We start from the raw sequence: 27,582 nt of genomic DNA, 5'->3' as shown, positions 1-27,582 counted from the left end.
CCGCGACTCTGTTCAAATTTAATAGGTGGGTCGTGTGTGCGGCAACTAACATTTTCTTGTCTCATTGTCGAAAAAGTTCGCGCCGCCACTGAACAAGCACATGGCAGTCTTTACCGCAGAACTGAAAATAAAAACCGTCCTAATAATATTGTATTAAAGACTCCCAGAAACGGGAATGACTTGGAGGCGGTGCGGGGTAGTTCAATTATGTATAGTGCTTCTATTCGGTTGGTCAGTTTTATTATTGTATATATTATTTTATACCTATGTACTATTTCGAACGACATCGAACGAAAATCAAAATCGCCGTAGGTTCAGCTCGACTAAGTGCACGAGCAACGACAGTATATACTGCACGTACAAACTGCGCAAGATGTCGTAATAATCTCGCGAAGGTACACCATAGAATATACATAATAATATTACGAATCCTGTGAATATATTATGAGATCGCGAACGATTTCGTCTATATATAAAGCACTGCACGTTTCAAAACGTTCGGTTTTCGTTATTTGATTTTTTTTTTTTTTTTTTGCAATATTGTTTCGAAACTGCGGAAAAACGCGGTACGATAAAAACCGATCGATTATGCAAATTAATATAATATATAATATAGTATAGGTACCAAACCGCCAACAAGAGAATATATACGACTGCGGACTCGATTAGCGGTGGTACCGTCGACTGCGTGGGTCGGAGGACTGCGGTTCTGTTATTTTAACGGTTAGACGGGTAGGTAGGTAAATGTAATAATAACGTATTTCCTAGGATTAGGTATATATAATATTAGTATAGAAAAATAAAAAAAACACGAGATCATAATAATTATAATGGAAAGAAATACACGTTTGGACGAAAAACTACGACGACGACGACGACATGAACTATTAGTATATTATATAGGTACGCGAATATTGTTGTTATTTAGGTAAATGGGAACCGTGGGAGCTCTGGCGTTCGCGTGAGCGATTTAATGGTACAATAATAATAATAATAATAATAATAATAATAAACGACCCGGAGTCGATGAGACGCCATGATGTAATGGGAAAAAGATGTTTGTAAATAAAATAATACATATAGGTACTACGAATCGGGAAATAAAATACGATGGGCAAAAAAGGAAGCGAGCGTCGACGACCGGAGACGCGCAGGTGTTTTAAAGGAAAATTCGGGCGAATCGCTGCGACAAAAAAAATAACTGTGCAATCGTTTACACGACAATAATTAACGCCGATGACTGAGCAAAACTATTATGATTTTGAGCAGGCATATACCCCAATAAATAAATTACAACCTGTACCTAAATGTATGTACCTATATATAGAGAGTTGTATACCGATAATGTGCAATATGAGTGCGTGACGGTCCCCAGCGACCCACAACGAAAAGAGACGATTTATAATATTATTATTGTCGTATCTTATTGTCAATATAAGTTTAACCGTTTGTCAAACGAATGGACGGAAAAAAAATACGGACCTGTTCTATTTGTTCGACGACTGTTTTTTTTTCGACCCGTTTTCATTCCGCCGTCACGTATTATTCTTGTTGCGACCGCCGGAAATAATACATCGATTTCCGATTGTGCGCGCTGTGAGACTATGACTATGACATTGGGGTTGACTAGGTGCTGACCAACGGACTATGTACAATAATATAAAAATATAATATATTATTTTGACTATTGATAGTAAACATACGGACCAGCGCAGCTGCTAAAAAATGTTCGTTCGTTCGTTGGCCCAAATTTAAAAGAAATCAACGATTTTTTGCCACTGAGAAAATCCTCGTTTTCCGTCCCCTTTCCTTTGTTTTTATACAATTTCCAAGGCTAAAAAAATCCACTTAATTTATAAACAAACTTAAAAGTTGAATGTATATTGTTTTTAAATTGATTATAATTTGTTTTTATAATTTCATGAAAGTTTTTCTTTCACGATAATATATAGTCTATTATGTTAATTGTCAACATCTGGTATTTGAGTTTGTAGTTTGTTTTTTTTTTTTGGAAATAGATGACCCAGCTGTAAGATATAAAAATATAAGACACTTACGTTGGTTCTGAAAGAAAAAGTTTCAATGTTTCCGATAATTATGTGCTCAAACACTTGAATACTCTCAAAATTTATTACTGTTGTCATAGGTTAGAAACCCATTGTTTGAAACGAATATTGAAGAATCAAAGAAGGAAATATTCAAACGATGGTTTGCAGCATATTATAATAATGTGACATGTTGAACACTCTTAAGTGCATCCAAAGTGTTGATATTTTTAGTAAAGACAGTAGTAGTACAAACTGCGTCTGTAAATGTATCATACATTTTAATTCATAATATTATATTCATTTTTATAAATATCAAACATTTTTTCAAATTGATACAAACATTTTATTAAATCTTTTTATCTTATACCTAAAAAGTAGAAACAGTGAAAAAAAGAATATTACAATCTAAATTTAACTAAATTATTTAAAATAATACTGTAAAATTGTAAAATAAAAATCACAAAACAAAACTTTGGGGTGTAATGCATTATGCAGTTAACCTCCTCGTGGTGCACCCTGGGGAATGCACATGGGCTTTGCAATAAAAAAATATGATTTTTACCTTAGAAGGACGCGTACGTGGGTCATACCTTTTTTATGGACGCACTCGGGAACATTATCCACTTGATAAGTATCAATTTGGGATGCAATCAAAAGATCGCCATATTAAACTCCAAATATACCCGTCCGCAATCTGAACTACATATTTATTCATCATTATTAAGTACGTCACTCCGAACGTTACTCTTGTCCCTCGTTTATATATAGGTAGGTAGGATACCTATCATCGTAATCGATTTCGTCAAAAATTACGACCGATCAGCGGAGTGCGACGGCCCATGCTGCTAATGCTAAATATTATATGGGTCAGACAGAATTTTGGAATAAGGAGAATTTTTTATTCTATCCGTCCTCACGACGTGTCGACGATACCTATAACCTAACCTGCGCGCACCGATCGACGTTTTTTTCGCGGTTCGTTGATAATACCAACTGGCGTGCCACATATACCTTGTACTACAGTTGTACGACACACGCTCGGAATTTCGGACAAAATCCACGATCGTCACGTCGGCCTCAGGAAGTGTATCGAATAGGTGAAATTATTGAAAATAATCGATTATCATTGCAATTATAATATTATTATAATATGATGACGTTGAATTGGACGAAAAACGGAGTCGCCGCGATGTGGTCCGTACCGATATTATAATATGATTAGGTATAATACTTGTGACCGACTTATTATTGAAAAGCCTGAGAAAATTTTTCGTTGCTGCGACGGATTCTCTCGTCTTTTCGACAATGTACCTATTATCACGTGTGAGCTATAATATTATGATCGCCGTCTATGTACGTTTTAACCAAATCGCATCGTATTGATAGTGTTGTATTAGGTAATATTATATATATATATATATATAATTTTCTAAAGATGTACGCAACAATATGCATATTATGTCTGCAGGTATATATATGTACCGTTTTCCGTATCGCCATTAAAGTATTAAACGCGTAACCTGCGCGGTGAGAAAAAAATACAGTTTCACCATTGGAATAGGTATAAAGACTATAGGACATGCACTCAAGAGTGCGAGCGAATAGAACATGCTGTTGTTACCAAAGCGGTTACCCACAAAATATACACAATTTATTACGCACATGATAGGGTTGTGGTATCTTTACTGGAAATCGGCACACGTATACGGTCTTTCCACATCGAAAAATTGAGTATATAATACGAACGTTTAGTCCCTGACAAATATTGAAATAGGAAAAAGGGAGAACTTTTAGTTTCTTTGGTTTTAATACAATTAAACCCTATACCTATCTTAAAATCCCGGTTCAGCATATATAATGTAATAATATACACATTTATAATAGGTAATTAAAGTTTAGCTCACTAGTATGCGTATATTGCGTCTACCTATGTCCTACTCCATGTCAAATATTTATCATATAAGTGCATTTTACAATAATTTTATTTTGACTTTTATTATAATTATGAGTTGTCATTTGTAATAATATTGACATATTATATGTATTTATACTATTATCATTTTCCAATTTTCGTATAAGAAAAAAAATTAAGGTTGAAAAAACCTGACTAGACTGAGAAATAATGAATTAATATTGAATAGATTTCCAATTTGTATGCAGTCTTTAAATGTTACAGAAGAAATTAAACGAATTAAAATGTTGGCAGACGACAAATCGATTAAATTTGTTTTTCTCTATCGTGATAAATAATTGATAACCGTACCCACGACCGCATAAAATAACCATTATACGGTAACAAGTATCTAGATTCTTCGGTCACAGTATACCGTGTACCTACGTACAATATAATATCAGGTACGGGCGTACGGTATCCACGCAGGTATGTCTATAAGTTTTACTCTTACGACGAGTGCTCAATAAATTGGCGACGAAAACTAAAAACCAATATCAAACGCAGGTACGTCGGATTTGCACTATAATGGATACTCGGTCTTTAATTCGCTCGCCTTACCGCACATCGCATTAAATTCGCTCGAAAGTTGCGGTCGCATTTTATCAATCTCATCTCATCCGTATAATATGCACAATGTAGGTACCTACCTACACCTGAGTATAACATAACGCGGCCGCGTTTAATTGAACGCATGATATTACATTATAATAATATGATGTATGTATAGACGAATTATTGGGTTGCAAATTGCATTCGTAAGATTTCTATTCTACTTAAATTCCGAGCCGAGTAACTTTCAGCTATATATAATATTAATGGGAAAGGTCATAATAAAAAAAAAAAAAATAAAATAGGTACGATACGAACGCCACCTATAAAGGTCGCATACCGATATAGTCGGATATTGCGGGCATAATAAATTTATATCAAACGGTTTCTACGGAAATATGAATTATTGGCGGTGATTCGAAAACAGTATTTCCGCGGGTGTAGCAGAATTTCGCGCACACCTTGGTGGTACGCACGTTATGTAACGTTCTAGTTTTCCCGATAAGTATACCTATAGCGTATATTGTGTGGGAAGGAAACTCGCTAAAACATCTATTCTATGATTCAAAAAATATAATAATACTCAGTTCGCGGTTATAGACATCATATTAATATTATTACTATATTAGATCGTTGCGATCGATCGAAACTTTTAATTCATATAGTGGTGGTGATGCTATATATTGTGTTGGATATTGCAGTAAAAACTAAAAACCCGATCAATTGTGTAGAGAAAAATTACGGATCAGTCGGTTCTCGATATATTTTGCTGCCTATATAAACCGTTAACTTAACGAACGGAAAAAATCTCCATGCCGACAGACCTGCAGTGCCTATAATAACACCGATTATTATAATACGAATATATTGTATTGTATAGTCTGTTCCACGAACTTCTGAACCGACAGAGGTGTGGCTTAAAGTGTGTTTCCACTTTCCAATTTATTACGTTCGGGTGTGCCTAAAAATCAATGGTAAACCATGAATACCATGGAAAGTGTATACATGGGTTCTTACCACACGAAAAACCGACACATTATCGTGTAGTTGAATCCCTATGTAACCAGTGTTTCCAACATGAAACGTAAACGTTCAGTATACTCGAAGGTACACGTGAAGGTGTATAATGGAAAAGCACCTTGAGAATTTTCCAATGAATCTGCGATCTCAGAGTCAACGGTACAGGCGTGTCAGCATCCGGGGAAAACCACGAAAACCCGGGGAGCCTGTAATATAACGATCGTCGATCTCGGGTAAAATAAATGTTAAGTTAATTACTCGTATATAACGCAACGTATACCGTGAAATTAAACCCGACGAAGATCGATAAGTTTCCGAACGCACAACTCTCGTATATAGTATATAATTATGTCAACATACACCGTTTCCGGTTCATCGGAAAATTGGTCGAAAAAAATAATTCGACGAAAATCCCGTCGGGAGTGGCGCGCATGGAACCATCAAACGCCGTAAATCCGAATATCGCCAGAGAGAATTTAAATAAATGACGTTATCCGATTTGTTTTGCGTTGTCAAGCATGAATATCTATATAATATTATATAGAATTTGATATATGAAATGAAATATTGAACTTATATTTTTAAGCAGATTGATTTTTTTATTTTTCAAGATAGTTTGGAAAAAAACGTAAATGTTTGTATTACGTAATGATATTTATTTTTCAACATCTGCTTTGAGTTCCCTTACATTGCTATGAATATAATTTATTGATAAGCTATATCGTTGGAAGTATAAACGCACTTAAGTCGGTGAAACGGAGCTTTTAGATTATCTATCGCGATAATTTATTTATTTTCCTGTAGTTTGTAAATATTGAATATTTTTAAATTTTTAAATATTTCATGAACGGTTTCGTTATAGGTAGTAAAATATAGTCAATACCTATATAAAATAGTCGATAGTATTGAGAGTCGACTTTATAATATATAGGTAATTACGTTCACCGGTTTATGCGACATTGAGATTTGCGTGGTTCCTTTTTTTTTCTCTTAAAACGCGACACCATCAGAAAATCGCGCATGCGTTCTATTTACCGAATTAAATTATATTGTGTACATACGACATATCTATATATTATTATACTCGTGAAAACAGTATCATCAAAGTGAATTTTAACGACGATACGAAACTGGAAACTACATCTGCAAAACAAATTTATCGTGCGAATAAAAATCGTCCACAATTTAAGTTTATCGTTCATTGAATTCACGTAGGCAATAAAATTGTTGGAAATTAAAACGTCAGTTTTTAAGCCACCATACATAATTAATAATATGTACCTACGTTAAAATAATATAGGTTTTCGCATCGTGCGTATACAAATTCCTATAGTCTGGCAGTCGTATTTCACTTAAAATAAAGAGTGCACAACACAAATTCAGAATATTTTATTACTGCGCGGGCACTTAAACAGTCACATGCAGCACTCTGTAAACGAGTTATAATCTCCTCTTTTAAGTTTCAACCTGAATATATTATCGTCTAAGTGTGCGTATATCTACTTAATGTGAACCGATCGTGTTTATTTCGGCCATCAAATATGATATTTATAGATTCGTCTTACACAAATGCGTACCCATAATAATATATGATATAGGTATTATATAGTGTTCGGATCATTCGGGCAAAGTGTCGTACATAAACGTAAATAATTTCAGTAGGTATATTATTATACGCATTGAATATTTGAATGCGATTGGACGTATGTTGATTATTTCTAGTAGCTATCACGTGCATATTATAACGTACACTGAGAGATAAAAATGCGAAATAAAACCGATTAACAAAAAAGGTTCGTATAATGAACCGATTTAAAACATTAAAAAAAAAACAAAACAAAAATAAACTATCAATTTACGGGAGTCTGACGGTTTTATTAAGAAATACCATTACAATAATGTTATTTATTTTTACTCTCTCTCTCTCTCTCTCTCTCTCTCTCTCTCTCTCTGTCTCAGTCTATCAGTCTCTCGATCGAGTTAATTAACATTATGCATTCATAAATTATTATGCAGATGTGCAGTTCGCGCATTATGGAAAGAAAACGCCCCTCGGCTATATAAGGTATAATTTTATATAGAGATCGCGCTAGTAATCGTTTCGTTTATAAAACAATAATAAAATACATAATATTTTCGGTATTTCGATTACAATTATTTTAAGTTTGCACGAACTCTAACCGAAAATACTAATTCTTAGCCAAGCCGGAAGGGTTCTAAACAACTATATTAAAACGTAATAAAATAATATAAATGTAATAATAAGTTTACAGACAAATTCGTCGAAAACATGAGACGCCAAACGCAAGTTCCTCCTACGTGACTAACCTAATTGAAAATATTGAATTAACGCCACCTAAACAGGGTATTTTTTTTTAATTATAAATCCTGAATTATAGAGTTATAAGTTTACTATTGAGGATCATGTTTTTTAAATTATTTAGATTTTTATACCATTTAAAGAGTATCCCGCATTCCTGTGGTGATATGCAAACATCCATTTTCATAATAAATTCTAAAACTGGTGATTTTTTGGAAAAATGTTTTGAACCTAAACCAAAATTCTAATGAGTAAATCTTGATTTACAACAATGTATAAACTAAGGATAATAGTCCTTAAAAATGATTTTATAAAAATATAAAATATATTGTGTAATATTGAATCTAGTATTTATTATACTTTTTACAAATTATAAAATGGTGATAGGTTAACATAAATTAAAGATCAACATAGTTGCCCCATAATCCATATCGTCCTGCCCCATTAATGTAGACCTATAACCATTATTACACAAGGTAAAATAAATCATAAACTATACTCGTTTCGATTTTGATTTATAAACATCAACGTTAAAAAAAAATCATCTGCTTAACAATTTATAGAGAAAAAAGGTGATGGGTATCATTTAAAGAAAATAAATTGGTATTGCCACAATGCCACTCCTTGAATTGTATAAAAATTTAGTATTTGAAAATATGGCCCTTACGTAGGTATATTTAAAAGTTCAAAAATTCAATATTTTAATAAATTCATTATTAATGGGGGAAATGGTGATCACCATATACTTGGTGATTAGCGAAGCACCAATTATAGAGACTTGCAAGTTTGTAACCATGGGATTGGAATTCGTAACCCTAATACCAACCCTTCGAATCGAATCGAATTTTTTGTATTCGGGATGCCAGGACGGCGTCATATCCTATATAGTGTGTGCGTAGACCAATGGCTGCGCGGGAAATAAAAAGCACGCAAATTTGTTGTGCGCAGATTATTGGTAGCAACGAAATAGGATTACGTCGTAGCGTGGCGTAACAATAATGTTAAATGTTTCGATTCGCTGACCTAATGATAATAATAATATTATAATAATAAATTCGACGAGAAAAAAAACGACGTTTTCGAAACGCAGGTTTACAATAATTCCTACATAATGTACAATATTATTAGCCACGCATGGACGTAGTGTGTAATAAATCGTTCGATATGCGGTAAAGCACGCGGTGGAGCACACGGCACATATACCTGGTCGTAGGTAGTGGCATCGCGAAATCTCAAACCGCTATTGCAAAACCAGACTGCGGTCGCGACAGTTTATAAGCATCGCCGCCGCCGATTTGTGTCCTCAACAATATTATAATAATATAATATGCGAATACGTATTATTATTATATATTATATGTACAACCGGCAGCAGGTCGCGCGCGTCTCTTAGCCAGCGATCTGTCCGAATCCCTATGGACTTATGATAGATACAATATATAGAATGTATAGTTAAATATATATATGTGTAAGACACGTTACCGCCACCGAACCCATTTGCCGTATAAAATGGTAATGTTGTATAATATGTGTATAAATATAGGTACACTTAAAAAAGACACGTTTTTGTTTTTAGATTTCAGTAAATTACGTTATTTCACAATGGTAAACGAATATAATAATATTATAACATTATCGTCGCACGCGTTCGATTGTAAAATCTAAGACGCATATAATACGAGCGATTTATTAGATAATCCGCGGTTATGAACGACATTGCATAATAGGCGCACGTACCTTTTCGATAATAAAGGCCGGCGCTTAAACCTCGAGGCGTGTAGTATACATGGTTGCTGCGTCGGCGGAGATTGTGAGAAAATTGTTTTATTTTTTTCGCCATATTATATTATAAACTCGAATAGAAACACTAAATCACGCACTGATAATATACGACAACACGCATAAATCGAAACGTATTTGACGGATTCAATATTCTCGTTGTCATAATATATAGCGTATTATATATTACCCATTTACCCGTGCAATATGTACCTAACTACTGTTCACAGCGGTGTAATATATATTATATACCCGTATGTATTTTGACGTTTGGCGATTTTAACGCAGCAGTACGTTGATAACTCAAAGTTTTCGAAATGCTGAGCAATAAAATAATCGCTGTTGCAAAAGAAAACCGTTCAACAACCTCTATAATTAAGAAAAATAATGTAGATATGCTTTCGTGTTTTTCACGAGCCTCTCATTTTGAAAACTGAAGTTTGTATCGCCACAAGACACTCTTTAAATGGCACAAATAGTATGGAGAATTATATAAAGCGGTCTTTATCAAAAAATCGATAAATCAGATTTTGAATGCGACTGCATTATATTGAAGTAAAGATGGGGTTGGGCGTGATTAGTGAATCACCACTGTTTATGATATGATTTATTGTAGTTGTCCCGGAGCTTTATTATAGTTCTCGCGTTTACCGTTAAAACCACGGACATTTTCAATAAGCTCCGTACACTCATACGTCCAGATATTGAGTAAAAAAAACCTTAAAAGCGCATAGATCGAACGGCCTTATTATTGCCAAACAGGATATAACCTACGATATCGTTAAACAGAAACCTGTCAATATCTATTATATTATTATTATTGTAGCTGCAGCTCGTCTGCATGATATATAATACGCCAATCGGCTGTTAATGTTGTGCAGTGTAACCGCCGTCCCGTCGCACCTTACGAACGCGTTTCTTTGTGGAAAAAAAAACCATTCCGTCGATGACTGCATAATAATAACAACAATAATATAATAGTCACGCACGGTGTATATATGTATATATTGTAATATTATTTTAATACGTATTACGAATCCTATTTAGGCAATAATATTGTTATGTTAGCGTATGAAAAAAACTACCTGCAGCGGTACAAGATTGTCGCCGTGTGCGAGCACCGATGATGTACGGGCGTTTCGTTACAACATCAAGAATATAATATATTATTGTAATTATAATTATTGTGCGTTCGATTGTCGTGCGGCGAGTTATATTATGCTCAGCAGTCGGAACGCTGTGAGTATTATAATATGCTATAACGAGTCAATCAAAAGTAGGCGTAATACACCGTGATTCAGTGCACTTCTATTTCCCCTTAAATCTTTTATTCAAATACGGATTTTTCGAATTTTCCTTTTTTACTGTAATTTATTGAGCAGATCATTTTTTTCGAAAATTCGATGTTTAGCTAGGTATTTAAATCAAAATTAGAACGAGTAGTTTCTGAATATTATTAAAATGTTTAATAGGTTTGCTCAGGATAATAGTCCTTCCTTAAAAATGGGTTTACAAAAATATCAAATAGGTACGTGTAATGTTGTTAGTTTTTTGTTGGACGATTTTTACAAATTATAAAATGTTGTTATTTACAGTAAAAAATGGTCGGTTTTCATTTGAAAATATAAGTTGTATCCCCGCCGGGCGCTCCTTAAATGATATAAAAAATCTATCTGCACAAAATAAATTGCAATGATCGTCCCATTAATCGTAGGTACTTACTTTAAACTTAAAAACTCAGAATTCGAATAAAATATGTATTATTCATGTGGGAAAATGGAGACGAGCATGCTTGGTGAATCGCTCTGTATAACACTTACTATATACGTTATTACCTGCCTATTACGACGTTTTTCGCAAATGTCATCGTTCGCTGATGCCACACGCAAAGCCTTACCTGCTACAACAACACATGGCTATGCATAATAACATTGTCGTCAATGCGTCCCATTTGTAATCTCGTTTTCGTACTATATAATAACATAATGATGGACCACTTCGGCAGATTAACGCAACACAATAATGTAACGTATTAAGTATATAATGACCGTATAGATTGGAACAATGCCATTTGGCTTTCTATTTTTTCTTCAATATTTTCCACGCGCACCTACACATAAATGCGTTTCGATAAATAAAAGTTATTAATCATGTACGCGGGAGGTAGAATGTTACGTAAAAGATGTATATCGCGTAAATTCCAGCGTATATCGTGGTACACGCTCGCAATTTAAGCATGTCAAATTTTAAATTCGTATATTACCCGTACTCCAAAATATGATCACAAATTTTAAATAATAACGTTTAGAAAGAATAACATATTACTATATTATATGCACTTATATAGTGGTTAGAGGTATACGACAGTTGTATACTCACGCGGGTTAGAGATTGCGAGCATTAGGTACCTGGGTCGTTTTCGTTAAATTGTTTTGAAATTGGTAAAATTTCTGAGAAGTTAATAATTTCAAGGCCAATTCGTAGCTATATATACAATAACGATCACGACTACATAGGACCTAGTTTGCGAATTTTGCGAACGACCGGCAGAACACGTGTGTTTGAAAAACGATCGACATATCCGTTTAATTGCCCCGTACCTATATATATATATGAAATTATCGGCGTTACGATATATTATTTCCAAACGACTGGAAATGTAATATATCGTTTTGTCGTCTATATAGTATATATGTAGGTACAGTGTGTCTAGAAAGTTTGAAATCATTTTTTCGCGTTCGTGACGTACACCGCGATGACTATATAATAAAAATATACACCAGTGCGAGTACTCGTAATAGGTACAAGTACTTACTGGTACATATAAAGATTATTACGATAACCGATAGCACGTCTTATTATCAGTTCGAGTACGTTAAACGTATCGTTAATTGAATTCGATTAATCTCTAATCGTCGAGAATGTCGTCATTGGATATCGTGTGAAACGCCGAACAAAAATTTAGGGTTTCCAATAACTTTCATTTGCTACAACGCAAAAGTAATGAGTATAATATATTATTATAATGGTCCTGCAGTACGCGTAAAGTTTGTCACGACGTATTTTGAAGACACAAACCAACAAGCAGTGTGTGAAAATAACAATAATTGATTGTACGTATTTATTTCGTTCACCGTGAAAGCACAATTATTCTGTAACGTGGACAATTGCTAATATATAGAGAACAATTCTACGAAATTATCATATATTTTTTTGTAAAACGGTAACTGTGGGATGGTAAAATAGATTTAAATATAAGAAGAAATAATTGTAAGAAAAAAATGATATTAATATGCGAGTTACAAACAACGAAATTTTGGGCCGAACAAGTATAAGTGACTAGACGCAAGTACGGTTTCGAAATTCGCTCAGAAAAGGGGGGGTGTTGTTTATAATAATATATATTTTTATTTTATTTAAGTAAGAAATAAAACTGCGGGAGCTGAATTATCGGTCTGACAAATAATATATTATAATCATAGGCGCAAATAGACAAATTATTTTGGGGGGACTAAAGCCCCTCCTACAATATTTTCTAAAAATTATATATGCTCAGAACTAATTACTGACTTTTGAACTGGGGGGACTTGGCAGAAATGTGGAGGGATGAAGTCCCCCCAAGCCCCCACCTATTTGCGGTAATGATTATAATGAGGTCTACATAATTTAATATAGATTATATAATATAGATACATTATAATATACACGCAAGACCGTTGGGGAAAAGTTCAGGGGTTTCGTGATCCACGAATGACAATAATAATTGATTTCGATTGTCAGACTATCTTTTATTTTGTGGCGATGTGCTGGTGTTACAACATGGCAGTGTGCGGTTGCCTTTAAATTATATAATAACGGATTGTAATTTTGATGATGAACGTAAAATGAAAAAAGCCCAAAAATAAAGAAAATAGAAATATGCCTCCAAAAGCAAAAACACCTATATATTATACAGCATAAAATTGGATTTGTCGTAACATGAAACAAATTTGTATCCAACTAGCCTTATTTTAAGATTGCATAAAACAATTAATTATATGCAATTGATTGTAGTTTTAGATTTTTGATTTTTAAAGTGAAACCAAAATCTATGCAGTGGAAAATATTTAATAGTTGAATAAATATTTTGATGTCTGGTGGCCTGTGTTGAATAATTATACACTTAGATTACAGTTTTTCAAAATCGTTAGATCAAACTACTCTACTCAATTTGTTTTATTATATTGTACACAATTATGTATTATTATACTAACGGTGTGGTAACCACGTGTTTCAGGTCGGTACCACGTACAATGATAACCGCGACGAGCCGACAGACAGCAGGTGCAGATGAACAGCAACCGTCTGCGCGGACAGCCCTCGATCGCAACGGTGCGGGACAGACGACCGGTGGCGGTGGCTACGACCACGACGTTGTTGACGCAATGCTGCCGCACTGATTTCGGGATCGGAGTCGGATGCGGCGACGCCGTACGTCTACGCACTGACGCCGGCCGGTCGGTTTACCGCGACCGCAGAGTCGACGCCGACGACCAGCTTCCGGACGCCGCAATGGCCGCGTCCGTAGCGTTGCCCGAACGGTACCGGCCACCGACGGCCACGGTACCGGCCGCCGCCCATCACCAGGCGACGGCTATGTCGGCCGACGGTGACCGCTCGCAGCACCGCCGTCACTACCAAAACGGTTACCGGCCGCACCACGCCAAGTACAACAGCGTGTCAGCCGGCAGCGCGCTGTCCAAGTCCATGCGGTACGCCGACGGTTGGCTGTACGAACGGGACGCCGGCGCCGGTGGCGCGGGAACGGTTGGCCGCCACGGGGCTGCTGGCGGCCGGAACAAGTCGCGCAGCACTTTCCTGGGCCGCGAGCACTTCGGCACGGTCGCGGCTGCCGCCGTGGCCGTGGCCGCCGCAGCAGCCACGGTGCAAGTCCCGCCGGCGGCCGATGACCCGTACGACCGTGTCCGCAGGAACCGCATGGCCACCGCGGCCGGGAAACTGGACAGGAAACGGAACCGCAGCGGTTCGCCGAGGACGCCGTCACCCGATTACGACGATACGGGTGCAGGCGAACGCGTCGTCTCGTCGTCCCGCCGGTCGATACTCGAGTGCAACGTCAACCCGTACGATCTGTTGCAGCAGACCTCCGACAATGACGAGAACGACGAAGGCGGCGGCGGCGGCGGCGACGGTGACTGTCCCAAGCGGATGTCGCTCAAAGATAAGTTCATGAACCGCATACAGGACACGGTGTTCGCCAAGAACAAGGCGAGCGTCGGCGGTTTTGGATCGTTTTCGTCCAACGGGTCGGCCAAAAAGACCTCGATGGACCGGAACACCGGCGGAGGTGTCAACATCGCCGGACACACGGTAAGCACTAAGTGTGGCTACTGAATTGGTATGTTTAATAGTTTAAATCATCACTCGTCTGCAGGGGAATCTTCAAGAAAGGAGAAAGGTGACTGCCCCAGTCCTTGTATACCTTTTCAAAAGTTGTCTTGTTTCTTTTGTAACTTAACTGTTTCTGATAACATTATTTATTTTTATCAATTTATTTATTATTTACAAAATGGACTTGCACCGAAGTAAATAGCTAGTACATAATATTACATAATATTATACTATGTAACAATAAAATAATATAACAACACAATAGTTATAAAAAAAACGAATGCATAATAATATACTATAATATGGTTTTATATACTAAGGAAAAAAGGCTCCTCATTTGCCAGTTCCATTAAAGGATTAATTGGCTCATTGGACATAACATAATAGGTTGAGCAGAAAGGAAAAAAAAAAGAAGTTTTATTGCGAGTAGAACGTGAATGGGCTTATTTAACATTGACAAATGAAATAAGAGAGCTAGGAAGCCTGGAAGCGTCAATATCAGGAGAGATTAGCTATGCGATAGGAAGGAAATGTTACGAGAGTATTGACGGTCAGTTAAAGTGAATAGGTTATAAGTTTAATTAGGACGGGGGAAAGTGATGTGGGCAGGGGGTTTCCGATAATATAATTTTTATAATATTAGTATAATATTGTATGTGAACGATTAGGTATTGCATAATATTATATTATATTACCGACAGTCATACACACTAAAATTACAAAAAAATATTAAATGTTTTTATTTTAATTTTTAATACATTTATGCTATACTTTGATGTCTTTGTGTATATACAATTGTCTTTCCATAAGTCGTAAAAGAGAAAGAGCAAATTTTACGTTTGGAATAATAAGAATATTGCTATTATGGCCCCACGAAGGATTATTTTGATATTGTTCCCACGGAGAACCCTAAATAATAGTATATCCTATATATTATATTATATTCTTACATTCTAATTTTATTCTGCGTTAATTCACTCAAATATTAAATATAACCAAGTAAAATGAATTATTCTGAACTTAGAATATGCGATGATATGCGTTACTAAGATTTTAACACATGTAGGCTCCCCTACACTTAAAAAATATTATTAAAAATAAATATAATATAATTTAGAATACGCAATTTGAATATATATGCAAAGACCTAGTTTATACTTTTAGTTTCCGCCCCCCCCCCCTTCAAATGGGTCTATGGACGCCACTGCTAGTCTGAAGTTTAGGGTTATAGCGGTTTTGTATACCTAACGATTTATTTACGATTTCGCGCAGGTTCGACTGTTCGACGGCCCCAAGTCTCCAGCCAGCCACAAGAACGCGTCTTCGGTGTGGTACGACGACGGGTCCGCTTCGGACGTTGCCGCCATACCGGCCGCGGGGACGGACCAGTCACCAGTGAGGCCCCCGAGGCGCCGGTGCAAGCCGGCCGCCGGCGTCGACTTGTCCGCAGGCCCAGCCAAGCGATCTCACTCGTTGACGACGTGCGGCATGACCACCGTGTCGTCCGAGATCAAGTCCATTCTGAAAAAGCCCGCGTCGATGACCACGGACGATCTGAGTCCGGTCAGGTCTCGGACACCGGTCACTGCGACGTCGGCCGAAGTCGTCGGTACCGGCCCGTGCAACGGACCGCAAAAGAAGACGAAAAAGCAAGTGCAATTCGACATCGTTTCGGTGGCCGTCGAAAAACCGACCGAAGACGACGGTGACCACTTGGAAACTGCAGCCTCGTCGGTGACAGAAAACCGTGTCGAACACACGCCGCCATCGACGCCTGTACCACCAACTCCTTCACCTTCGCATCACCTACAGCATCGGCAAGACCAAAGCCCTTTGTGTAGTGGTAAGTTCTCCAAACTTTTAAACATGTAAACGCGAATCCCGTTTAGACGCCAATCGCAATAGTATATTGTGTTGGCGAGGGCGGGAAGTGAGCTATTTCAGTCGCGGGTGACGTGTGCGGCTGAGTGCGTGTGCGTACATTTCGCCTAGGACTGAAATTGCCTTCCCGCACTAGCCACACATACCTACTATTTTTTGTCACACTTCTACATTCATCGATCACGGGTAATGCAGGGATTTATGCTACAACTAGACTATAATTCTACGATGACAACAATATTTCACGAACGAAACGATTTGGTTTTATTTATTTTAAGCGTCACGCATGGAGGCTATACAACTAATATAAGATGTAACCAATAGTTTATGTTTTGTAAGCACCGTGGTATAGATTTCATTGTCTGGTTGTGCAGGAGATACGCGTGATATGCACTTTTGGGGATTTCTATTTTACCGCCTGGCACTTTTTGGGATTTCCACTTTACCACACGGCACTACTAGGGATTCCCACTTTACCGCCCGCTGGACGCTTCACGACGCTTCTACCACTATTGAAAACCAAACTTTCGGTGCAGGCGTGACGAAAAATGATTTTCGACTATACCAAATGTCTAGAAACCTTTATTATAAATATATTTTGTAAAAAAACTGATTTAATAATTTAGCGATAATCACTGTTTTTTTAATTTTTTTCTCACCTATGATTTGAGTTGAATTATATTCACCAATTATCGAAATTGAATACAATAATTTATTGTATATAGCGGTCACATAGTGTAAGAGTATACCATGATTGTCCGAGGAAATATGGTGATGTGCGGTATATTACCACTGGCCGCCTAGGAAAACAGTACTAATACGTTTTTTCGGGTTTTGAGATGAAATTAGTAAAGTATATTGCTATATCAAATGTTGGTTATTTTAACTTAATTTAATGGAAGAGTTAAGTTGACATAAGTTATACACTATTCATTGTAGTATTGTACTATAAGTAGGTACTATACGTTGATAGAAATTTGCGTTTGATGCACCATTTATGTCATTTTGATTTTGATTTTTGAACGGAAGGAGTGTCATGCAAATTTCCAAACTAGGCTTGAAAGTTCATGTGAATGGCGACCTATATATTTCCGTATAAAAAGCTTCGTAAAAGTAAATTTTTTTCTACCAAGAAGACGGCAATACCTGTTGCTTGCCATTTGGATATGTATTCAACGCATTTTTTATTTTTGCGTTGAAAAGAATGTCGACCAAACTTCATGATTAAGCTATATAAAGCTTACGGAAACGGTAATTTAAATGTAAAAAAAAAAAATTATTATGAAAGTGATTTGCAGGAGCCAAACTTAGTCGAAGGACATAGGGTAATTTTCGGCATTAAGCTGTTAAAGCCGTTCGAATTAAATTATTTCGGATATTTTCAAAATAATTATTACTCGTCCACTAGTACGGAGTATTGAGTACGCGCTTGCTGGAGATATTCATATTATCGTATTTATAAACACATATATTCGTGTGCACTGACGGACAAATGGATTGTCTCGGTTTTTGACAGTGAAAAGTGATTTCTGTAGTGTCGCGCAGGCTGAATCGTGTGGGCGCTCTTCCGGCGGTGTCAGTTTTAGACCGCGGTGAAAGGGATCCCACTGATATTATTCGTGGGTAGGAGTGGAAAGGAAGAGGAGGGGCCACCCATAATACGTCATTGAACGCGGACTCGGGTGTATTATGATAACGTTACAGAAATACGAGTAAATGGTTTTAGACGGTGCAACTATATATTATTAATAATGTAGGCGTGGTAGGTTCTCTGGCAATTCACGCAAATCACGAGATTTAAATTAGTAACAATTATAACATGATAAACAGTAGAAACGGTGATTTGGGCACGTGCACTGTTATTGTGATCATTATTTTTATATACACGTGTATAATTCGTATAATCAAATATAAGTACCAATATAAAAAATATTACACAAGGTGAACAAATGAGCGAAAAACATTTGCTTTGGGTCTTGTCAGCGGCTGGTAAAAGTTCCAATTTACGTAAAACACATGGTAAATTAATCGAACTTTCCAATTCACGTGGACCCCCTCATAAGTAATACCCCCCCCCCCCCCTACACCACCAAAAAATGCCATCAACCTATAGTTTCACCATATACGATACTCATAAAACTTGTGTTATTTTCAGTACCGGAAGCGATCGTGGCAGCAGTCGAACGGAAACTGAAAAGGAGCCTAAGCGACAGACAAAACTCCGGAAATTCCACCGGGTCGGACGACGTGACCGTGTTCAACGACACTATGCGAATCCACGTGCGGCACAAGAACAGACCGGACAGTCGAGTGGCGTTTGACAGGCCGGCTGAACCACCACCACCTCCACCACCGCCACCTCCGTCGACGTCGACCCCGACGATCACCGAACTGTTTCTTTGTGGAAGAAGAACAGGCGACGGTAGCGTGGACAATGGCGACGACCACAACAACAACAACAACAACAACAACAACAACAGGACGGTGGTGCAAGTTTCGCCATCCGATGAACTCGGAACGTGCCCAGAATATCCGGTCGAACCAGAACAGAAGACGTCCATACTCATCAACTCGAGTCCGGGACTGAAGACGTCGGTGATCATCGGTGAGGGCGGTGCGGCGTACGCCGCGTCATCCGACAACAAGGTGACCATCAGCATCGGGCCGACTGGAAACACGGGCCGGGGGGGCAGGAGCGGAAATTACAGGAGCAACGTGACTGTGGTTGACCGGGCCGGAAGCCTGATGTCCGACTTCATCCGGATGAACTACGACCCGGTGCAGGCTGCACGCCTGGACGTGACGCCGCACGTATGTGGACGCAGGTCCAGTGGAAGCGGCACCACGCCATTGGTCAGCCCGTACCGCGTGTCGGAAATTGAGAAACACCACATGGCCGTCCAACCGCTGTCCGACACCGAGTCCAGTTCCGAGTCGTGTTACGCCTCGGCTAAGGAGGACGCGTCCTACTCGTCGGTGTCATCGGCGTCCTCGTCATCGTTCTCATCCACTTCCTCGTCGGCCGCGGCCGCAATGGTGGCTGACGCCGAGCCCATCTACGAGGAGATATCAGAATCGCCCACGCCACCACCACTGCCCTCGTGCCCGCCACCCGACCGCGCCGACCACGAGCCGGCCGCCATACTACCGTGCCGGTCAATATTCGAGGGCGCCACCAAGTATGACATCATCAACTATCTGGTGGACGCGAAACGCAGGTGCGGCTCGCTGCATGACACGTCCGCCTTACACCCGAAGTTTGTGGTTGTCTCCGACGAACAGGCAGCCGCCGAGTCTGACTCTTGCGGCGGCGGTGGTGCGTGCAACGACTCAGGCGAAGAGTCGTCGTCGTACGGCGGCTGCGGCCCGGCCGCTGTGGCCGCGATACTGCAGTCAGCCGACGCGGCCAAGAGGGCTGCGGTGGAAATCGAGCGAAACGATTCGGGCGTGGGCTCGGAGACCAGTCAGAGCTCGCGGAGCAAGTGGCAGCAGCAACAGCAACAGCAACAGCAGCACGAGACCCAGCACAGTTGCGAGGACTGCGACCAGCCCGTCGAGATACAGACGACGGACGGGTGAGTGCGGGCTTCATTAAACGATTTGGGCAGGATTTTCAGGAAAAATTATCGTGGCAGACGTAGATATAAGAGCTGCGCCACAAATAGTCGTTGAAACCGCCACGTTTTTGGAATTATATTGAAACAGCCAAAAATAGACGGGTAGCGCCAAACCGCGCGCTTCAACCGTGGAGCAACGCAACGCTGTTTAAACAGCTATATGTGACGCCGGCCTAAGGGTCTTATTCTTAGTCGATGTTTAAGGATGAGTATCGCTTAAGCTAATTTTGATAATTTAAAAAAAAATTGCGATAATAACTAGAAGCAATGCATAATATTATGTACATAATGTACCTACGTAGGTCTCTACCAACCATAATTTAAGTAATACTTTTCTTTTTCTTAAGCCAAAGTCTCGTTTATGAATATCATTTGAGTCATATGAGTATAGTTTAAGCATTATTTATTCTTAAGCATTGACTATTAATACGCGTTTTATATATAAGTCGGGCGCGTGTGGCGTGCTAAATACAATTTAGGTAATGATCAGTGGCGGCGCTTATACTGTGAGCGCTGGTATTGCGTTGCCTCGGTGATACCCTTGTAACTGGGTTGGTGGTCCCGGGTCCGTTCAGTTTTGGATGTTGAGATATTTCAATATTTGGTTGGTTAATACTTAATACTGAATGTTTTTAAATTAGTAATCATTATAGGGATATTTTATTAATTTAATACTTATAAGTTATAACTTATAGGTATAGTTACGCGATCTAAAGGTAATGGGGGGAGCGAAATATTCCCTACAAAACTGCATATTTTCAGAACTTGGCGTAGCCCAGTGGCGCAAATAGGGGGGGGGGGGTGGCTTAGAGGGCTGAAGGGGCTTATCCCCCCCAAAAATCACCCTCAAAAAATAATAGTATACCATTCTTAAAAGTATGTACCTATAAATTATAATTTAAAAAAAAATGTGTTGGGGCTTGAGCCCCCCCTAAACATTTTTCCTATTTGCGGCACTGGCGTAGCCCCCACGGATGATGAGTAATGTATAGGTACGACTCTCGTATACTAGAGCTCTCGGTGTGAGGAGATCGACCGAGACGACATTTCTTGTCGAGTCACGTTTTTGATGTTATAATATTATAATATATTTCGTCTACGCATGCAATATACACGAGAAAGTAACGCACGTGCACGTGGTACCTATATATATTTACAATATCCAGCCATAGGCAGGTATAGTCGTTACTCGTTACTTAAATATCATACGCGCGTATGTATAAAGTCGATTTGAAGTTAAAAACGCACACTCAGCTCGGCCGTAAACCCTCGAATCGCAGCCCGCAATAGACGTCTCCGTTGGTATACCCGTACGTCGTCATTGTGTTTTTTTATTACTATTACCATTATTATCATTATTATTATTATTATTATTATTATTATATTACCGAACGGGTCACGTGCCGTGTTCAATATCCGTCCGGCCGAAAAAAACGTATTATTGTAGATACGTGTCGTCATCATTATTTTCGTCTGTAATATTTACGCGCTCAACGCACGTATAGTTGTTAATCTCTGCCGCCGCGGTTTCCCGCTGCACCGTGAAAACCCCATACAGGAATATCATGCTTCGTGAAGTCTAGAGGTGTTCCTCTACGCGTCTCCGTGATGAACGAAACGATATCATCCGAGAGCGCAGTTTTCTGATATAGTTTTTCGAGATTGATGAGACGTCCTAAAGACAAGCCGTTCTTGACGCACAGCTGTATGTGTATGTAGATTGTCGAACAGCGTCTAAACCTAATATGTGTCTGAATTGTGTAATCGGACCGATCGTTCCGTAAAACTTAGAACGAATATTCATTTTAGTCGGCAATTCCATGTGTGTGCGCGTGTGTGTTTATCGATTTAGTTTTACAACGACAAGTGACCAATTTAAAAATAAACGTGAATACATATTTTTAAATTGAACCTGTATAATAATGTGTAATTATTATTATATTATAGTAAAAACAATAGAATTCATATATTAAAAAATCCAATAATTTTTCCGACCGTCGACTGATGTTCGTTAATAAATAGGTTTTGCGTAATGGCCGGTTGGAACGAGCGCGATAACCTTTTTTGAACCCTAGTGCAATTCGAACATTACCTTTTTCTGTCCCGAGTGCAATTTGGCAAAAATAAATACCTACGATTTGACCTTACCCATGTGTATCATTCGTTTTTATTCCGATCGCCGGCAACTGCAGCAGCAATAATAATGTTAAATATATATGTTGTAGTCGTGCTGGAAATTAAATTCCTAAATGTTTGATTGTCATTTATCCAGAAAAATATTTTACACGTTGTAATATTTTTTTAATTCGATATAACAAGCAGAGTCGGATTAAGGATCAGAGCCACCCTGGAGCAATATACAGTGGAACCTCGATAAGTTGAGATTCAAGGGAAATTAAGTTATTTCTACTGGTCGAAGTTATAGACTTACTAAGCTTATGTTAGCTTAGGTTAGATTAGGCAAAGGAACGGAATTTATTAACGTTTTCGACTTATCGAGGTTCATCTTTAATATATTTGACACCCCTTATCGAGGAGACATTAAAATAACATAAATTAAATATTTCATATATACAATAATATGTGAAGCAATATAATTCCATATACATATAAAATACCCTATTTTGTAACGTAAATAAATACAATATTACAAGACAGTACAATTATTTTAATAACCCTAAAGCAAAAAAGGCTGCTCGGAGCGTCAAAATCGTGGCTCAAATTTCGATGGCGTAGGCACTGACGCATATATACTGTTGACAAAACTACAAAAATCGTTTATTTATACTCTATTGTCTTGTACACAATTCTTCATAAACTGTGATTAATACCTCTATAATATATTCACGGTGGTATGATAATAATATGGTCCATGTACTAATAATATTGATTTTTTCAGTGCCATACGGTTTTATTTAATTTGTTCGCCTCTTCGCCTTTGAAATTAAAATATGTTATATTTCCCCAATAACTTAACCTATATTACCCCAATTGAACATAATATACCATAAAGAAAATATGCCTTAAATATTTGTACCTCAGAATAAATACGCCGAGCTGAAGCAAAATCTGCCCTTTCTCGCCTATAAAAATATTACTATATTAATCCTTGGTCTCAACTGGTAATAAATTTAAGTGAGCCGGGTTGGGAGGAAACCTAAGCAATAACGAAGAAGAATGGTTCTACGTCACTTTGTACGGTCGAACATTAAAAATACGAAACGCGGACACTTCTTCTCGCGGGTATGACTTTATGGATTGCAGAACACGGACAATTTGTACTATGTTATATAAAGTATATATAATATATTAAGCAAGTTTGAAGGCATGACCAATTATATTAAAAATGTTCCTAATTTTAAATACTATTTGGCATATTATCTAATTTGGTAATACATTTATAATTTATAAATATACTATAGCACAAAGTTATAATATTTGGTTGTTGCCTAACCTATACATTTAAAAAACTAATTATTTTGACTTGTTTGAATACCAATTATAATATTTTAATTAACTATTTTAGCTAAATAAATAAAATAATGTTTAAATCTCATCAAACTTAATAACATTTATTTACTTATTTTTGCACGTATTATGTAGACATAACATAGACTAGTGTCCGATTCTGAAATTAATATTTTTACTCATCCGCTGTACAAAGTTTCCACGTTCTGCAATATTCATTTTTATACGACCGTACAAAGTAACCAGAGTTATGCATTTTAAACAATGGACCGTACAAAGTGACCGTTTACCAAGAAGAGGTACCTATATGCGATTTAATTATAACGTCGACCGTTTTTGTCTTTGACCGTTCGCAGTGGCATCATGTTCGCTCCGCTGGTGTGCCGCAAGTGTCACAAACGCAGGGCCGAGCGGCGGGAGATCATAGCCGAAATCGTCGAGACCGAGGAGAAGTACGGCAGAGACCTGGATATCGTCACCGAGGAGTTTTACCGGCCCATGATGGTGGCCGGTCTGCTGAACGCCGACCAGCTGACCACCGTGTTCCTAAACGTGGCCGAGCTGAAGGAGCACAGCGCCGCCCTGTCGCAAAAGCTGCGCGACGCATACGAGATAGCCGTCGAACAGGGCGACGATGACCTGCTCACAGTGAACATCGGCCGGCTGTTCCTGGAAGCGTCACCGTCCATGCTGCACGCGTTCCAGTCGTACTGCACCCGTCAAGTACGTCATATATATATATATAATATATACCATTAACCTAACTTATGTCCTATACGATACCGCGTTTGACATCGTGTCGTGACCGCAGGATCGATGTCGACAACCAATATAATATTATACATTGATGACTTAACGTCGTTCGCATCATTTACCGAGTAATCGCAAATAACGTAAGACACTCATTATTTAGAAAACTATTAACGTTTTCGAAAATATTTTTCTAACATAATTGTAGGTATATAGGTAATAGGTAGATATAGCCATATAGGTATTTAAAAACTAAAATGTTTATAAGAATATTACATTACCTACCTATTTATTGTCAACATTATTTTCATATTTTTAAAGAAGAACCACTCGACATTAAGTCCATAACTCAGCTCATCTTAAGTTTAAATACACTTACTAACTTCCTGAAGTTTGATTTTTATTGATCGAAATACTCTGAATACAATTTCTGCTTCGGAGTAGGAAATTAAAAATGTATAATGTCATTCAAAACAGTAAAGAACTTTTAAAAAAATAGTAAAAAATATATTATTTTACCAAACATTTTGTTTTGTAAGAACTTAAAATCATGTAAATGTTTTTAAAAACTTTGATGTTTTCTGAAATAATGAGTGTCTCACTGTTTATTTTATACCATAAAAAGTCCATAAATATATTATCATTCAAAGTCCTGAACAATATAGTAAAAGTTATTCATTTTAAGTTTTGAAAACAATGTACGATAGTTGCTTACGGTGGCAGCACTTACGCCTGTACATGTCTAGACATATCCTGACATACCACTAGAAACTTGTTCTCAGCTGAGTAATAAATAGTCCACATTAGTCTCGCGGTAGCAGAAAAGTGCGATAAAGTTACACGCTTACATTTTACACGCCGATGATGTTTACTGCACCATCGCCTATGCCCACCTGTAGCCGTCAACTATGTGGTCAATCATGCGTGCACCATATATTATAATATATTATAGTGAAAGTTCTGTCGGGCGACGGTCCGATGATATAGTCACGAGTTTCATATACTTTTATGTTCGCGTAACGACGTTTTCGTTTCACAGGGTAACGCCGCCTTGTTGCTCGCCAACCTGGAGAAGGAGAAAGAGCTGCTGCGCATATTCTTGAGGGTGTCGCAGATGGAAAACGCCGTGCTCCGCCGGATGAACCTCAACAGTTTCCTAATGGTGAGCTTGCAACACGGCTATGTTATAATATTATTATATCGATACGGCTGCGGGGCATCGGTGACGATTTATACGGGCGCGCGCGTACGCGTGCAGGCGACCGTGTCACGCGCCGCAGACGATAAGGGGAGTCGTGCGTCGACGGGGCTCAGCGTGCACGACGTGTCGTCGCGCCTTATTTTATATAATTATTATTATCATCCAAAATCGTAAAATACGATGGTAATCGGTTTTTTTCTTTTCGGTTTTCCGTCTGTCACACCGCAGGTGCCCGTCCAACGCGTGACCAAGTATCCGCTGCTGTTGGCCCGCTTGTACAAAGTCACGCCCGAACACCATCTGGAAGCTCGGCAGACGCTCAACGAAGCGAGGCACAAGATACAATTGCACCTGGAACACATAAACTCCGTGAGTGCCTTCTGCGCGAATATTATTTGTTTTGCTCGTAAATTTTTCTTCGCACAAACCATTATTGCACGTTCCCGTTTGTCCGCAGCTGGCCAAAGACATCAGTTCCACGAAACTGTGGCGAAAAATTTACGCGATCAACGGCAAGAGGCCTGACAACGAGGACTTGGCCGACATCAAATTCCGCAAGGTAATAATAACATTCACCGCACTGCCGTAGTGCCTTCAGCTGTTGTTATTTAAACTAAGTATACTTTTAAAAAAAAAACTGGTGTTTATTTATATCTGATGGAATATTTATTATAATTTATTATCGTCTACCTTACTTTTTGTTAATATATAAATGGTCAATTGAAAAAAAATTTACACTTTGACAGTATAGAGCACGTCGCATGCTATTCGAAATTTAAAATACATTTTTTTTATTATTATTATTATTATACATTGTGCCGAAAGCAAATGACTATTTTTCGTCACTTTCAACCTGACCCTAGAGTGTCAATGAAGATGAATTACGTTAAAAAAAACGTCACGTGAAGGAAGTTAGTGGGAAAAATATTTTCCAATTTTCGAATACGTAGATAATGAGAAAGGCGAGGAAGAGGACAGTTTTAAAGCGTAGTCGCGTGAGAGAGAGAGTCATGTCCCCTCGTCGGATGCGACGTTGCAAATTTCTCGATTAGTTTCACCGTCTTGAAAACTGCAGAAAGGCAAACTCATAAGTGATAAGTGGAAAGAGCTGATCGGTGATGAAAACAGTATTATTTATCAAGCAGGCGTTAGTGAGGAAAATGACAATCGCGTACGTCCGGTAAGGTTGAGCCCCAACCCACACCAAAACCAAGGACGAATATAAAAGGAGATAAATATATACCGAGAGGGGAAATTAGGAGGGAGTAACAGCACAAATCGACCACTGAAAAGTGTTAGGTTAGGTTAACCTTATACAAACGGATGTGTCGCATTTCGGGGTTTCAATTATTATTTTTTATCACGAAATTATATTATTATATTCGACTAAAAAGAGTAATAAATATTCCAATGGTATAATGTATTTTGATGGAGACGACGCGTGTCTTGATTATAAAGTATCTTGTACTTATTTACAACGGAATAATAATTATATTGTCATTATTGACTCATTACATATTATACGCGCGTATTATAAGCGTTTGGAGACTTTAATTTCGACGAGTCGTAATTATTTAGAACGAAGGCACCTGCAGAAATTTAAA

At 38.1% G+C, this 27,582-nt stretch overlaps 1 protein-coding gene across 2 annotated transcripts in view; it reads left to right on the top strand.

The window, feature by feature from the left end:
- Positions 1–27,582, top strand: part of LOC100162220 — a 98,707-nt gene that overhangs the window by 67,575 nt on the left and 3,550 nt on the right. For both annotated transcript variants that reach the window (XM_008185116.3, XM_008185115.3), the window contains 7 exons: positions 13,947–15,040; positions 16,334–16,904; positions 19,098–20,517; positions 24,384–24,750; positions 25,817–25,939; positions 26,207–26,347; positions 26,436–26,537. In XM_008185116.3, coding sequence (XP_008183338.1) covers positions 14,000–15,040; positions 16,334–16,904; positions 19,098–20,517; positions 24,384–24,750; positions 25,817–25,939; positions 26,207–26,347; positions 26,436–26,537 — 3,765 coding nt within the window. In that variant the 5' untranslated portion in view covers positions 13,947–13,999. The remainder of the gene's footprint in view (positions 1–13,946; positions 15,041–16,333; positions 16,905–19,097; positions 20,518–24,383; positions 24,751–25,816; positions 25,940–26,206; positions 26,348–26,435; positions 26,538–27,582) is intronic.

This window comes from Acyrthosiphon pisum, chromosome A2 (genome assembly GCF_005508785.2).
Source record: "Acyrthosiphon pisum isolate AL4f chromosome A2, pea_aphid_22Mar2018_4r6ur, whole genome shotgun sequence".
NCBI lineage: Eukaryota > Metazoa > Arthropoda > Insecta > Hemiptera > Aphididae > Acyrthosiphon > Acyrthosiphon pisum.
This window is presented reverse-complemented; position numbering and strand designations above follow the sequence as displayed.